The sequence below is a fragment of the Hemitrygon akajei genome, chromosome 30 (genome assembly GCF_048418815.1).
Source record: "Hemitrygon akajei chromosome 30, sHemAka1.3, whole genome shotgun sequence".
Taxonomy (NCBI): Eukaryota; Metazoa; Chordata; class Chondrichthyes; order Myliobatiformes; family Dasyatidae; genus Hemitrygon; species Hemitrygon akajei.
This window is the reverse complement of record NC_133153.1, coordinates 22,909,182-22,926,197: the sequence shown is the minus strand read 5'-3', so window position 1 is coordinate 22,926,197 and position 17,016 is coordinate 22,909,182. Positions and strand designations below refer to the sequence as shown.

Sequence of the window (17,016 nt, the reverse complement as noted above, 5' to 3'; positions counted from 1 at the left end):
CCATCACCAATTTATTTTATACAACACACATCACATCTCTGTGCTGAGATCAAGAAGATCAGTGTTCCCATCCTTACATTTTTTTCTCACCTCTTAGCTGATTTTAGCATCTGTTCCATAGGCATCTTTCAGGGGGTCAAGGTTCTTGAAGGTCAAGCACCTCTAACCTCGTGAACAGCATGGCAAAAGCATTGCTGCTACAAGTTTTAAATGGGGCTCATAAGAGAAATTACACAGACGGGGAAGATCTGCAGATTGCTGGAAATTTGAACAACACACACAAAATGCTGGCGGAACTCAGCGGGCCTGGCAGCATCCATGGAGAAAAGTGCGGTTGACATTTTGGGCCGAGACCCTTTGGCAGGACAGCTCTAAATTCATTGCTTCATTTTGGTGTAATCCGTCCTCACCACTGTTTTAAATGGTCTTTTATCCAGTTTCACTGTCTTTTATTTTGAGATGGCCTGATTGAGTGATTGTAATAGGTACAGCACACCATATAAATAAGTGGCAAAGGTCAGAACACAGTTTTGCACTGGATTATTTAGTAGTCCCAACTAAATGAAGTTCAGAGAAACTGTACGTATTTAAACCCAATCTCTGTCTTTGTAGAGTTTGCATATTCTTCCTGTGTCCATCAGTTTCTCCTGGGTTCTCTGGCTTTCTCTCATATTCCAAGAACATGATGATTGTTTGGATAACTAGCCATTGCAACCTGCCCTGGTGTGCAGGTAACAGCAGAATCGGGAATTGTGGGGAGATTCATGTCAATGGGTGCTTGATGGTTGCCATGGTCTCAGTAGGCCGAAAAGCCTGTTTTCATGTTGTATGGCTCTACGTGGCATTTCACTGTGTGTCCACCATCACAACTCTAACAGCTCCTTTAGTAAATATATTGGTCAGGGTGGACCTGACACAGGGTGAACGGGAAGATAGATCATCATTCATCTGTTACACCAACCATAAGCAAATAACGTACACCCTTCTGGAGATCATTTTGAATGAAGCTTATGCATTACTTCCCCAGGCTACAGCACCTTCCAAGTCTGTACCACCAAGAAAGACAAAGCCTGCTCGTGCTTAGAAATATCTGCAACTTCCCATCCAAGTCGCACGTCATCCTAACTCGGATGTACATTGCTGTTCCTTCATTGTCACCGGCTCTTGATTTTTACCATCTCCTTCTCAAAGGCAATAAAAGATAATGTTCGTCCAGCCAGTGATGTCCAGATCCTAAAAATGTTTTAAAATAAACCACAAGTGTCATCTAGATATTTATATCTCTAAAATGAATACATTAAAATATCATCCAAGAAAATGCAGCCAGCTTTTGTCTATGTTATAGAGATGAGAATTTTCTTTATTCAGAGGGTGGAATTCATTGTCACAGACAGCTATGGAGGCCATGTCATTGAGTATATTTAAACTGGAAGTTGATTGGTTCTTCATTAGTAAGGGTGTCAGAGGTTATGGAGAGACGACGGGAGAATGGGGCTGAAAGGGATAATAAATCAGTCACGATGGAATGGCGGAGCAGACCTGATCTTATTCCAATTTAAAGAGGAGTCACATCCTTGTAGAATTAGCCCTAAAATTCAATAGCATAACACTTCTGCTCAGAATTATCTGACAGAAAACCAAAAATAAACACTTTCCTGCTAGTCTTGAGTATGAGATGTATTAGCATGGATTATTGTCAATCGCCTTGCAACCATCCTTTTGAAATATGCAGTGGAACTTGCTCCCAGTTTTCCTTGGAGTGCCGATCGTTGGACAGCCCTGGGGAAGCTTTTTAATTACAGGCTGAGTTTATTTTCTATCCACTGATATCAGCTCCTCTCTGTACTGTACTTAGCATGATCAGCATGAATAGACAAAATTGTTTCTCCACATCACTTGCCCTATCTTGCACCCTCCGTGTTCAGCAATTTCCCCGAGGCACCAATCTCCAAGCTACCTCCAGCCCCTTGACTTCCCTGTCAGTCAAGGCTCTGAAGCTCCCCGGATAGAAGTCCCAGTCCTGTGCTTCTCGTGCAAGGACTTGATCATGCAAGACTTCCCCGATCCCTGACCTGATACGCCAATGGCTCCTCATATCCAACGCCTCCCAACACCAAACACTGATCAATTGGGCCTAAACCTGCCAGCCTTCCCTGTAAAACCAAGCACCAATTCGCTGGTCTCATGTTTAATGTAAGCATTAATTATCTCTTCAGTTGTGCATGAAACTTGAGCTCCACTGAAATTTATGGGGGTGGGGGGGGTGCTGGTCCATGACCAAAACTGTTGATGATGTCATAATATAGTATGGCCTCCTGGGAAACACCATTTGTGCACAGGGGCATTTTCTTCACAAGCCAGAAAGTAAGCAATAACTGTGATACTTTGTGGTGAACGGGAGACAGCTTTGCACCCCTCCACAAACTTGTCAAGTTCACTAAACTTTGTATGAAAATTTACGAGAAGCAATTCCAGTTGCTTACTTGTTCCAGCTTCTACAGCAAGAACACGAAGTCTGCAGCCCTGATGCGCTTATTTGTTTGATCCAGATGCTTGCAATAAAATTCCAAAGTCTACTTGGAATAGCAGCAGTGAGGAGGAAGACTTCTAACTGAAAATGAAAAAAAAATAGAACTATAGATGTTGGAACTCTGAAATAAAAACAAAACACTGGAAATGCTCAGTAGGTCGGGTACCATCTGTCAAAATATTTCAAGCTGAAGCCCCTTTATCTTTCCACAGATGCTGCCTGACCTGCTATGTTTTCAGAATATCTTCTGTTTTTATTTTGAAGACCACCTGTGTGTTTGGATCCACTCTGCTCCTACCTGTAATCCAGTTTTCTGTCACTGAAGATGCCTGAGTGGCAGCTGCATGAGAAAAAGGGAAATCTCGGTCATACTTGGCGATTGCCCCGTGCGGTCAGGGTGAAAAAGAGTGAGGGGGGAAGAGTAGGAGCAAAAGGTCATGGTGCAGAGGAGTGACGTGGAATGAACAAGAAAAGTTACAGAGGACAATTAAAGAGAGTTGGGGGGGGGGGTTGTAGTTCAAAGCGAGGAGTACAGAGGGTGCATCAAAGATGTGAGCAGGATGGGGCAACATCCAAGCAAATACATAGTACACTTTAATTTTTAATTTATATTATTTTTAATTAACAGGCAATTAAGGAAGATGTAGGCAGAGTGCAACTGACCTTGCCTCAAGTTAGTAATGTAGGAATGAGCTGGAGTAATAACTGTTAAATTTGAGCAGACCGCAGAGGCTGTTGAAGCTTTACATTGTTGAACTGGTGGTTATTGGGTCAGAATGATTTAAATGGGGTTGGGGGTGTGCGGGGTAGCATTAGCGTGCAGGTTCTGGGACTTGCCAGAATTAGATTTGGGAGAACTAATATGTGATGCACATGGAAGCTGAGGGTAAGCAGGGACTAGAAAACAGCTGGACAAAGGCCCACTAGTACTGAGATCATCCACTACCATTCCTTCTCTGCCTTTTCACCAAATAACAGCAGTGGCGTATAGAGAGGAGGCATAACAATCTTAAGAAATGGGAAGGCAGCAATAATCTTGTAGTCTGACAATGGAAGATAAAAATATAGAACAGTTTGCTCCCTCTTCCCCAGAATAAAATGAATTGCCAGTATTCCTTCACAGCTTCTGAATCCTTTTGCAGGAGAGGCCCTCCCCACTGATCATAGCTACAAGGAGCACTGCTATAAAAAAGCAGCATCCATCATCAAGGATCCCCATCGTCCAGACCATGCTCTCTTCTCACTACTACCATCGGGCTGGAGGAGCAGGAGGAATCTTTGGTGCCAGTTTTACCCTTTAACCATCAGGCTCCTGAGCCAGCATGGATCATTTCACTCACCTCTACTCTGAACTGATTCCACAACCTACGCAGTCACCTTCAAGGACTCTTCAGTATTAATTAGTTATTTAGAATTTCCACAGTTTGTCTTCTCTTACACATTGGTCGTTTGTCAGTCTTTGTGTGTAGTTTTTCTGTGATTCTATTGCATTTCTCTGTTCTACTCTGAATGCCTGCAAGAAAATGAATCCTGATGTAACATATGGTGTCACACACACATACATTGATAATAAATTTACTTTGAGCTTTGAGTCCCAGATTTTCTGAGTGATTGTGATTCACCTGCCAGCTTCATCCACTCTCTCACATTTGATACTATTGTACACTGCCCAGTAATGTCATTTGCAGAGCAAACAGGAGGGCATTGGGGATGGTGGGAGTAAGGTGACCGAAATGAGTTGGGAATTGGTGCCATATGAACCATGCTTATTGGCAACAGTGGTTTGTACTGGGGGGGGGGGGGGAAGAAGTTCTGCATTGGTGATAACACATGAAGCAAATATTGGAAAGGTGTTTAACATTCTGGCAGCTTGGAGTTCAGCAAGTAATTGTTCCTACAGAATCAATCAGCTCTGTATCTGGTTCTTCCTCTTGAGATGAACCACCAGTTCCCCGAGCCAGACTAGTTCCTCTACTGTCTCCTTGAAACGTGATTTCTGTCAGGGATTTTTTGTTTGGAGTACTTCCGAGATTTCTAAATGTGTGATCCAAAAAGAGAACTAGTGTTCGTATCCAAACTCTGACGTGTACCTCAGAATACAATGACTTCCCTACTGCAGCTGGATTTGTGGCAATAAGGACTGAAGAATAACATTAAGCTCTGCTGTCCACTGCAAGTGGTTCAGCAGATCACTGCAGGAACTGTTGGCCAGTTAGTTCCGATCAGAAAACAATTAGAAAGTGTGAATTTTTTCTCCATTGTGTTTTCTTGCAGCTATGTTTAAAAGTTCTTTTAACACCATTCTTGCTAGTAGCTAAAATCATTCGCCAATATCCCTGTACTGTCCTTTTGCAAAATTGACTCAAGATGTTTTCTTGCTAAAACTCTTTTTCTATGAGTTAGCTGGAACTGTTCCTCCTAAGGACCGTGACCAGAAAATGTTTTTAACAGCACTGCCCTTCAAACGAATCAAAGCACTTAGCAAGGCCAAAATCAAATATAAATTGAGGTCTTGAGTTTTATGGAGAGATTGAGCAGGCGAGGTCTTTGTTCATTGGAGTGCAGAAGACTGAGGGGATGACCTTATAAGTGTCTATAATGGTGGGAGAGCCATAAATAGGATGAATGCACACAGTCTTTTCCCAGAGAAAGGAAACCACAAACTAGAGGGCATAAAAGGGGAAAAATTTTAAAGGCACCTAAGGGACAACTTCTTCACACAGAGGAAGAAGCTGCCAAAAGAAGTGCTTGAGGCAGATACAGTATAACAATTAAAAGATACTTGGACATGTACATGAATAGGAAAGGTTTATAGAGATATGGGCAAATGGGGCTTGCTTAGATGGACATCTTGGACAGAATGGACTAGTTGGACTGAAGAGCCTACTTGAATGCTCTGGTGTTACTGAAGCCAAACCATAAAAGGAAAGTTAAGTTGATCAAAGGAGTTTTTAGGAGGGTGTTAAAGGAGGAAGGTGTGTGCATGGGCACTTGTGAGAGAGGGCTTTGAAAAGGAATAGCATGGGCTTGTGAGATTTTCCAAGCTGCAAGTGATGGAACATTGAAATTCCGAGATGATTGATGAAAGTAAGATGTGCACAAATGCCTCAGGAACGTAGATGACGAAAGGAACAGAGACTGGGAAGCACAGGCGTATGGAGAGATCTGTAAAGTTTTCAGAGCTTTACACTCTTTTGCAAACGGTTTAGGAATCCTGCCGGCTCGTACAAATTTGAACATACTTTTATGCCCATATGCTTCCCACTGTTAGAATGTTCATTCAAAGAGCAGGTAATGGATTACAAGTATAAGTTCTTGTCTAATGCATGCAAGCAGGCTTTTTCCCCTGAGGTTGGATAGGACTACAGCCAGAGATCATGGGTTAAGGATGAAAAGTGAGAAGCTTAGGGGGAACATGGGGGAAAACTTCTTCACTCAGAGGGTCGTGAGAGTGTGGAATGAGCTGCCAGCACAACTGGTGCTTGTGAGCTCAATTTCAACGTTTAAGAGAGGTTTGGATAGGTACATGGATGTTAGGGATGTGGAGGGCTGTATTCCTAGTACAGGTCGATGGGAATAGGGAGTTTAAATAGTTCAGCACGAGCTAGATGGACCGAAGGGCCTGTTCAGTGTTGTGCTTCTCTATGACTCTATGCAGGACTCTGTCAGTGGAAAATCTGAACCTTCAAGTAGTGAAGAAATGAAGCCAGCCTGCTGTGGTTCAAAGAGAAGGACAGACTCAGGAAGATATTGTACCCACTGTCTTCACTACTTTAAAGACAGGCTAGAATTGTACTTGGGGCAATGACAGTGCTACACAAATGAAATGTAAACCTAACACAAACAGAATGCTGGAGGAACTCAGCAGGTCAGGCAGCCTCAGTGGAAATGAATAAACAGTCGAAGCTTCTGGCCAGGACCCTTCTTCAGGACTGTGCAGGATGGGGGAAGACGTCAAAATAAACAGGTAGAGGAGGGAGGAGGGAATAGGTGAAGCCAGGTGGGTGGGAAAAGTCAAGGGTCAGAGAAGAAGGAATCTGATAGGAGAGTGGGCATTGGAAGAAAGGGGAGGAGGAGGGGATCCAGAGGAAGTAATAAGCAGGTGAGAAGTGGTAAAAGGTCAGAGTGGGGAATAGAGGAAGTGAGGGGATTAATTAGTTCACCAGAAAGAGAAATCTCCTTCCCTATTCCTTCTCCAATCCTTGATGTTTTGATGTTTCCCATCCACCTAGCTTCACATATCACCATCCAGCTATCCTCCTTCCACTCCCCCCACCTTTTATTACTGGGATCTACCCCTTGCCTTCTCAATCCTCTGTCCAAAACAATGATTATCTGTTCATTTCCATAGATGCTGCCTGACCTGCTAAGTTCCATCAGCATTTTGTGTGTGTGTTGCTTTGGATTTCCACCCTGTGAGTTTAACTGCCCAGTAAATACAGTGACATCAGTTGTCATCTGGGTACACTTGACATCACTTGTACAAAATTCTTCTGGACATTTGGTAACTGTAAATAGTCCAGCTTACCCATACTGATGGCTTGTGGCCTGTTTCAGCATGAAAGGGGAACCAATGTTGCTCTGGTTTCTGAGATACCCACCATTTTCAGCTACATCCATATTTGAGAATGTTTCTTCATGCCATCCCCTTGTTTTCCAGTCTTCAGCATGTCCGTAGGTACGTATCTGGCCGGAATTCCCCAATCATCAGCCGCTGGTCCAGACACATCCAACACCCATTGCTGCCTCACTCTCCACACACCTTCCGAAAACCCACTGAGCTCTGGCACAGCAATGATTCCTGATGCAGTTTTAGAATGGTGGTGAGGAGCTAGAGGGTGGTGGTTTTGTGGAACTCTTTGCCACAGATGGTTGCGGAGGACAAGTCATTGGGTGTATCTAAAGCGGAGGTGGATAGGGTTTTGATTAGTATGGCTGTCAAAGATTATGAGGAGAAGGCACAAAATGGGGTTGAGAGGGTTAATAAGTTAGCTATGATTGAATGGTAGAGCAGACTCGATGGGCTGAAAAGCCTAGCTCTGCTCCCATGCCTTATGGTCTTATGTGCAAGGGCTCTTTGCTCATGTACGCTCGCTTATATCTTCCATGTTTGATTCTTGAAGGTTTTTATGCTCAGGTGTGACCCAACCTCAAAAGTTTTAATGTGTCACTGAAATATTTCTGAACAACAATCCATTCGTATGTTACGAGATTTTCCCATTTTAATTTCAAATTATTGGCCCATTTAGTGGTAAAGTTTCTGAGTTAATCCATTGGCCAGACCGAAGGTCAGAAAATTAGACGATATCCTGGTGCAAGAAACATGCAGTAACCTTTCCCACTGCAGCTTCTGCGGACCTATAAGCGATAACCAGAGGACACAGCCTCTGAATAGAGGGACGTCCATTTAGAACGGAGATGAAGAGGAATTTCTTTAGCCAGGGAGTGATGAATCTGTGGAATTTGTTGCCACAGGAGGCTGTCATTGGGTATATTTAAGGACAAGGTTGATGGATTTCTTGCTTAGTCAGGGCATGAAGGGATGCAAGGAGAAAGCGGAGATTGAGGCCAAGAGGGAAATGGATCAGCCATGAAGAAATGGGTCAAATGGTCTAATTCTGCTCCTGTATCATGGTCTTATTGTTGTATATGCAGTAACCTTTCCCACTGTAGATGTTGTGGAGGGGTGTGGAGTCTGAATGTATGTGATCAGCCATTTCAAATTCCTTTTAGAAGCATGACTTTAATTTTTCATTTCCCTTTAATTTCATTCTTGCTATTGTTGCATCCTGAATGAATCATAGCTTAGTCTTAAGTTGTCTATGTGTCTAAGATGAGTTAAAATTCAATTGTAGCTAACAAAATAACTTCCCCTTCAAAAGAAAGCATTTGTTTTGCTGGCTTAGCAATGGAAGTTCATGTTGGTGCACTTCAAAGAACTAGGTCTAAATGTCAATGTTAGAGTAAAATGTACTAATAACCAGGTCAATCCTATGATTCTGATAAAGCTATGGGCTTTAGTGGTATGAACAATTACCGATTTTAAGTGTAATATTCTGAGGTGTGATGCAGTGGTTGGTGGAAATGGGTCATCTAAAACCACCTCTTACTTACAACTTAAATAGTCATATTAAGGTAAAAGTATATTTAGAATCACCCAGAGGAAATTGAGCTCAATCAACGATCAAGAGTAAAACATTGCTCCATTTAAGAGACAATTGACTTCAAAATATAGTTTGATTTTGCTCATTAGTGATTTTAATATCCCTTATTTTCACAATCTGGCGCCGTTGTCTTAATTGGCATTAAAAGGTACTTGTGTCCATATAAGAATGTTTTATTAGCTACATTGGAGTAATTTGCACATACTCAACATTTTAATTGCTGAGACAGGTGAGCAGTTTATTACTCCAGAAATGTACTTGCTCTGTAAGAATATCAAATATATTTCGCATTGTTGTATTGTCTGCTGATGAATTATCCTGCAACATGTTGTGTTTTACACTCTTTGTGGTTTATAGGAGATGAAAATAGTTTCTTTTTATGAGTTATTTTATATTATAGGTTAATTTCTAAGCAATTCTCATTGAGAATTAAAATTCCTTTGTTTGTAAGGAATATCTCGAAATGGCCTTGTTGACAGTAATGTGGTTGGTGCTTAGAATTATTGTCAATAGTAAAATGCACTGTATTCCTGCTTTTGAGTTTGGAGATTTTAAGATGGAGGCTCTTTTTTCCAACCAAAATACTCAGAAAGGAAACTATAATGCATTTTCAGGTGGAGTTTGGCATAAGTTGAACTGCTGTGACATGTAACATCTACCGGACAATAGAGACGTGTGCTTGCATCACATATATAGGTAATCGTACCATCACAACGATTGATATATATCATTCATAAATACAACTGGGAAACTGTGCACAATTTGAGTTGGGGTCTCCGTAATGTAGCACTGTGCTGATCTTGCTGTCGAATATAGAATGCATTTTGGAATCTGGACATTGGGGTAAATGTGCTCTACATTATAAGTGCATAATGTGCTGTTAGCAAATCAGCAGTCATATTAAATTATGGATCCAATTAACATCTTGAATCCCTTCTTGCTCTCTTTTCTGTAACAGTCCCAACATCAGGGAAGCACTTTCCCTTAACTCTCTAGTTATTTGTATGGGTGCATAGTCAGTCTCTTTCTCCTTTCCTCAGCAAAGTATCTTCCACTACCCACACATAATGACCCGGCATTTTCTCCCCAAGTCTCAAAACTTCATTTTCCTCTACTTCTTTCAGGCCCTGCATCAGTCAAGACCTTTTATTTCCTCCACTTTATCTTATTGTTGTTCTTTTAATTAATAATAGGGAGTTGGTAGTTTCCATGGCATTTTCATCTACATTTAAAACATTGTGTAAGTATGGATAGCTGCTGATGAACTAGGTGATGGTGTCTGTGTGTGGAAAGAATCTCTGACGTCTTACCTCGTCTCGCCTGCCTATCACCTCCCCCTGGGGTCCCACCCTTCCCTTTCTCCTATAGTCCACTCCTATAGGGGGGAAGGGTTAAGGGGAGGGGGGAGGGCTAATATTAATTTTCATTACTTTATTATTCTATTCATTGTATGTAATTCCCTTAAAAATTTAATTTAAATTTTTTTTTTAAAAACAGTTACATTATCGTCATAACAAACAACCACCAGAAAAGTAGATGGTGAACCAAAAGATCCTTGCTGTCTTTACAGCTCACTTCTGTGGTACTTAATAACCATATAACCATATAACAATTACAGCACAGAAACAGGGCATCTCGGCCCTTCTAGTCTGTGCGGAATGCTTACTTTAATCACTTTAGATGATTGAAAATATAGAAAGCATCCTTAATTATTCATTACAACTTATGAGCTAACTTTTTTTTAAGGCCACACAAACCCAAACAAGCTGTCGGTTAATCAGAATACTGGTTACAAAAGATGCCTACTCATCTACATTAGCAAGGTGTGTTTCTGGTGTGTTAAATCTCTTTAATTACCATTGCAAAAAATTATAAGAGTAAGTTTTGCTGCCAATAAGAAAATGAGGCACGTTTGGTTCATTTTTGACAGTCCAGGTGTTGCAATGGTTTTTAGAAAGACAGATACTTTTATTACTCTCAAAGGAAATTACAGCATCACAGTAACTTAAGTGTGCAGATATGCAAATATTAGAAGAGAAGTAAGAAAGAATTTTTTTTAAGTTATATTAAAAATAAGATGTACACAATTTATAAGTCAAAGATTACAAAATTTACAGTATGTCCGCGTTTACACTGATAAGATGGTAGTGCAAGATCTATAATATTATAAGTAATGGCTGCACATTCACACTGCCCAGTTAAGAAGTGATGGTAATATTGCACAGTATTGCCCAGGGGGTCCATGAGAGCAAAGGGTGGTAAACAGAAAAGATATGCTGGCATTGGAGAAGAGAAGGTCCAGAGGAGGTTCACAAGGATGATGCCATGAATGGAAGGGTTATCATTTGAGGAATATTTGATGGCTCTGGGTCTGTACTTGCTGGAATTCAGAAGGATGAGGGGGGAATCTCTTGAAACTTTTCGAAGTTGAAAGGCCGAGTGAATAGACATGGAAAGGATGTTTGCCATGGTGGAAGAGCCTAAGACAAGTGGGCACAGCCTCAGGATAGAAGGGTAAACAGAGATGTGGAGAAATTTGTTTAGCCAAAGGGTGGTGAATTTGTGGAATTTGTTGCCACATGCAGCTGTGGAGGCCAGGTCATTGGGTGTATTTAAGGCAGAGATTGATAGGTTCTTGATTGGACATGGCATCGAAAGTTGCGGGGAGAAGGCCAGGAACTGGGGGTGGGGAGGAGATAGAAAATGGATCAGCCATGATTGAATAGCGAAGCAGACTCGATGAGCCAAATGGCCTAAGTCTGCTTCTATGTCTTATGGTCTTCCCTGCCTATAGGTTGACTCATTATAGAGCTTAATGGCTGAGGGTAAGAATGACCTCATATATCGCTCTTTGGAGCAGCGCAGTTGTCTTAGTCTATTACCGAGAGTGATCCTCTGTTCAGCCAAGGTGGCATGCAGAGGGTGAGAAACATTGTCCAGAATTGCCAGGATTTTCTGGAGAGTCCTTTGTTCTATGACAGCCTCCAGTATATCCAGTTTGACTCCTTGTTACTCAGTTTATTGAGCCTGTTGGCATCACCCTTGTTGATGCCATTGCCCCAGCACACCACCACATAGAAGATTGTACTGGTGACATCAGACTGGTAGAACAGGAGAAGGAGAGACCTGCGTACATCAAAGGACCTCAGCCTCTTCAAGAAGTAGAGGCAACTTTGGCCCTATTTGTAAACAGCCTCTTGGATCTTTGTGGTATATTTGCTACTAAACTAATAATTCTCCTCCTCCTTTGCTCTGGAGTAAAAAAAAAAGCCTTATTTTTAATTCCAGCAGTTATTCACAAATTTCTGCCTTGGACTGCATAGGAGAAAGCACAGCAGCACCTGTACATCCTTAGGAGTTTGCAAAGATTTGGCATGACATCAAAAATTTTGACAAACTTCAAATGGTAGAGAGTGTATTGACTGACTACATCATGGCTGGTATTGAACACCAATGCTCTTGATTGGAAACTCCTAGAAAAAGTAATGGATACAGCCCAGTCCATGAGGGGTAAAGCCCTCCCCACTATTGAGCACATCTGCACAGAGAGCTGTGGCAGGAAAGCAGCATCCATCATCAAGGACCCAACCACCCAGGCCGTGCTCTCTTGCTGCTGCCATCAGAAAGAAGGTACAGGGGCATAAGGCCCACACCACCAAGTTCAGGGACAGTTATTACCCCTCAACTATCAGGCCCTTGAACCAGAGGGGCTAAATTCACTTGCCCCATCACTGAGCTGTTCCTGCAACCTATGGACTCCTAAGGACTTTTCATCCCATGTTCTCAATATTTATGGCTTGTTTATTAATTATTGTTATTATTATTATTATTATTATTATTATTATTATTATTATTATTATTATTTCTCTTTTGCATTTGCACAGTTTGTTGTCTTTTGCACACTGGCTGTTTGTCCGTTCTATTGGTGAGGTCTTTCAATAATTCTGTTGTGCTTCTTGGATTTACTGTGTATGCCCCCCAGACCATTGCCTTTCAAAGTCAGGTGCTACCATATACTTCTCAGGGTTGTATATGATGGCATATATGTACTTTTACTTTTGAACTTAAATCAGCCATTGTCTTTTGCTGGAATTCTGCACATTAGCTGTAAAATATAATTGAACAGCCTCTGCATACATTTGGCCTAGTTGATTAGGTGTATTTTCCTTAACCGTAATTTTGAAAATGTGGACATGTTTGAGACTGGTACAAGTTTTGAAACATAACCCTTCTATTTATTTCCTAAAAATCTTGAAATAAGATAAAAACTTCATTATGAAATGCTCTCACTAACTCACCAAGGTAAAAATGAACCTTGTTTTTTTAAAATTTTTAAATGTTCTTCTCTATTTGCCTAGAGTGAGCTCATGATTTTACAGAAAATGCATCAGGTTGAATTTATAGAAAGCCAGGGATCTGAATATAATTGCCTTGCATTTCCACTAAATATCAAGATTGAATAATTTGACTGGTTTTATCTTACTTAGAGATATTCTTGTATGTCTCTTTGTGAAAGTTGAAATAAAGCTGATGATACAATTGGTTATTATTAGATTCCACTTAGGAGATGTGTGTTACCAGTGTTATTTAATGTTATTGTGACTTGCTGACACTATCTGCTTTCCTTTTCTTTTCACTAGACCATCTTCTGGGCCCAAATCTGAGGTAACCTGATGCTATGAAGTTCTGTAGGGATAAATTAGTAGGTAAGTAAATCTTCTGTTGAAATATAAATAGACAATGGTTATGACTGTATGTTTCTGTCCATTGCCCTGATAAGCATTTGCCTTCAATAAACATCAGTGTGTGGACAAGAATGCTATGCGAGGGTTGGAAGCTGTAACGACTCATAAAGGCTTTTATCTCTGGAAAACGGAGCCCACTGTGACTGAGGCCTATTATGGCTCAAACAGGCTGCTTTCAACTGCGCAACATGCTGTGGCAAGAGATAAAAGGAACCATATATTTTCTTATATAAAGATTACTGTTCCGTGTTGTAATTGACATTCAACTCTTCCTGGTTCCCCATCAGGTCCTGGTACATTACGCAACTTTGGCTACCTTGCTACTTCACTTCAGTGAGCGGTGAAGTGACTTAAGGGAACACTTCTTGTTGTTTCGTAGCAACCTTTTAATTTGTTTATGGTTTGTAGAACTCTTCAGTAAAGGCCATTGCCTTTCAAAGTGAAGTACTACTGATATTTTACATACAGTATGTGTACTCTAAGGGTCCGTGTGAAGCCTGCAGGTAGAGTGCTTTATCATTCAAATATATATCTTATTGGCTCCATGTAGATGCTTTAATGTACAGGTTTGATGGATTGTAGCACTGTACCTGGTTAAGACTAATAATGTATTTTCATAGATTGTACAGGTCTGGTGGTTTTTATCATGCTGTATTGCAGAGAATGCTGTTTTCATATATATATTATCTTGCTACTGAAATAGTAAGTACTTGAACTGTAATGAATTGAATTGCTTTGCGGCTGCCTCTGGCTTTTGCAAGTATGTTTTTTAATATAATGTCTGTTAACAGCCATGTATGAATGTTGACGTTAACAAGAAAATCACCTGTGTTGCTTCTACATCTGAGAGTTTTTCCTCAATCTCATTGCTCAAAGATATTAAAGTGCAATCAGAACTAAATCTATTACGTTAGAATAGTTATTGCAGTACTGCCACTAAGGTTTAAAATTCAGAAATGAGGTTTATAAAATTAATGCATTAAATGTGATTTGTTTGAGCTATCAAAAGAAGAACTTTCTCCGTGATTGGGTTATGGGTTCAAAAACCACAAAGGTAGGTGGGAGTGTATTTAAATTCAATTAATTTAATAACATGAACTGTAGGAAATTGAGTTAGTGATTTCTTTTTAAACTACAGATTGCCTTTAGCAATCCTGCTCAGTAGAGCGCTTCAGAAAAGGAAGACGTGGTCTACGTGTGACTGCTGACCCACAGCAATGTGGTTAACTATTAACTACCCTCTGAAATGCTCAGAAAATCAGCTAATACAAGGGCAATTAGATAGGAAATAAATGCGAACCTGACCAATAATAGCAGCATCCTGAAAACAAATGCAAATAAATGGACTCGTCATTTCAGCCAAATGTCGTGCAAATATCAAGTATCAAAGTGAGAAGAGCTAACAACCCAATTTGAATCAACTCTGCTTAGGCTTTAAGCAAAATCGTATATATCTTTTAACTTTTTAAATGGATAACTGAAGACCTATTGTAGAAGTATGATGTATTACCAAAGTTCGTGCGCAATTAAAATGACTACATCTTTTAGGCAGAGGTGCAATGTGTTGCTGTTGCATTACTATGCTTGTTATTTCCTTTTGCGTCTTTATGGCCTCCAGCATGGCATTTAGACTTTTATCATCTGAAACACAAGTGTCATCACACTGTGAATCAATGTCCTCAGAAGCACCTTGTGCTTTTGAAGGTTCAAACTGGTACAGGCTGAGAGGGAACACCCTGAGCTACCTCTTGAGGTTCAGGCTCATGGTTCATGGACATTTGTCCTCAAATGTATGCACATTCACATTGAGTAAGCTGGATTTTCTCTGTTCCATGTCAACAAAGGAACTCTTACCAGAGATCTGCTCTGCTGGGGCACGTTTAGTTCTCACATCACTTGAAGCCCCAGCTGTTTAACTCTGGCCTCCTTGGCTGCAATTTCTTCCTACAACTTAAGCTACTCCAAATCTCTTCAAAGTTGTTCCTTGTCTCTCCAAAGCAGTTCCATCTTTCTTCGAAGCTGCTCTTCCTGTTCTTTCGATGTGTGTTTAACCTTCATCCTGTGTTGTCTTGCATATAACTTAGTTAAATCAGCCTCCAATGAGGTATCAGATGCATGCTCTGCTAGTAATAGAGTGTGCTGCATGTGAATTAGACATGCTGTCTTTAACTTGTATGAAGTCACAGCCCATTCTAAGGCTATGTAATTATCTTCATTTCCTCCAACAATCTGACCTTCAACATTGCATGTTTGTTTAATTTCTCACTTAGTCTTGGCTTCAAGGTCACTGCTTCCAGCTGGACTTATGTTGTTTTCCAAGTGCACAAACCAGACAAAACAGCGGCAAATTTGTTTCAGTTTTTCAACAATGGAAGCAATTCAATTCATTAGCATTTCAATAGAACTAAGTGGTCTTCAGGCAAACACTACAATACAGTATTTAATTCCAACTGGTTGGATATGGCAGCAATGACCATTCAAAACTGTGTTTCAAACCCAAAAACACACAGCATGAAACAACAAAAGGTTGTTACTCTCTACAAGCTGCTCCAGGCTGTCATGCTTCCAATTGCAGGGACATGTCCGAATACTGATATTTATTTTATTTAACTGTCAAAAACATTTGCTGACAATGTAGTGGCAAAACTAAACCACAAACCTAGCCAGTTTGCACCACTAGGAAGTTGTTATACTTACATGACACACCCTCAGCTCCAAAGAAGTGATTGATCTAAAGAGTCAATCCCTTATTTGATTCTTTATCAGCAAGAAGCAAACATACAATCTTGAAGTGATGGATTTAAGTATAACCTGAGATTAAGTGTAATCTCAGCATTATTCAGCAATATTAAGTATTATCTCAGCAGTCAGGAAAAGTTACAACCTTTGTCGGTCTCAAGCCTTATATGTAATTTATTCCCTTCGCTTTTACCACATCCCCTTCATGTAACTGGTTACTATAATAAGTGTGCAACACAGTACTCAAAGCAGATAGAGAACAGATACATGGCTCCTAACCCCCTTCCCCTGAGGTTATTTGTACCTTCTATAACTTTCATAACTTTTATTGAAAATGTAGATTATGACCACCAATTTCTAAAACATTTTCTACACACCTTATTCAAGCATAATACGGAACTTGTCCAAATATTCCATTTTGTCAATTCATGAAGGAATGAATTTTTCTTGGTAAAGAATGGCCAGAAACTTTAATGTCCTCTCATTATATGCAGATTGTTCTTCAACTATTGAATGGGTTCACCTTCAGTATATCGAATAATTAAAGGAATGTAGTTGGTGAAAGTATTTCAGTGGGTGTCACTTAATTTTCTTTGCCTCATTTTGGCACTGGAATGTGAGAACAAGTTCAAAGTGAATTTTATTATCGAAGTATGTGCCTGTCCATAATTAGAATCAATGAAAGCCCGCACCAACTTGGGTGTTCAACAAGTGTGCAAATAGAAAAACAAAATAATGAATAAATAAATAAGCAATAAATATCCAGACATGAGAAGAGTCCTTGAAAGAAGAGTCCATAGTTTGTGGGAACATTTCAATGATGGGGCAAGTAAAGTTG

At 40.4% G+C, this 17,016-nt stretch overlaps 1 protein-coding gene across 3 annotated transcripts in view; it reads left to right on the top strand.

Moving 5' to 3' along the window:
• Positions 1-17,016, top strand: part of atp8b4 (ATPase phospholipid transporting 8B4) — a 294,774-nt gene that overhangs the window by 89,312 nt on the left and 188,446 nt on the right. For all 3 annotated transcript variants that reach the window (XM_073033107.1, XM_073033108.1, XM_073033106.1), the window contains one exon: positions 13,335-13,400. In XM_073033107.1, the coding sequence (XP_072889208.1) occupies positions 13,373-13,400 (28 nt within the window). In that variant the 5' untranslated portion in view covers positions 13,335-13,372. The remainder of the gene's footprint in view (positions 1-13,334; positions 13,401-17,016) is intronic.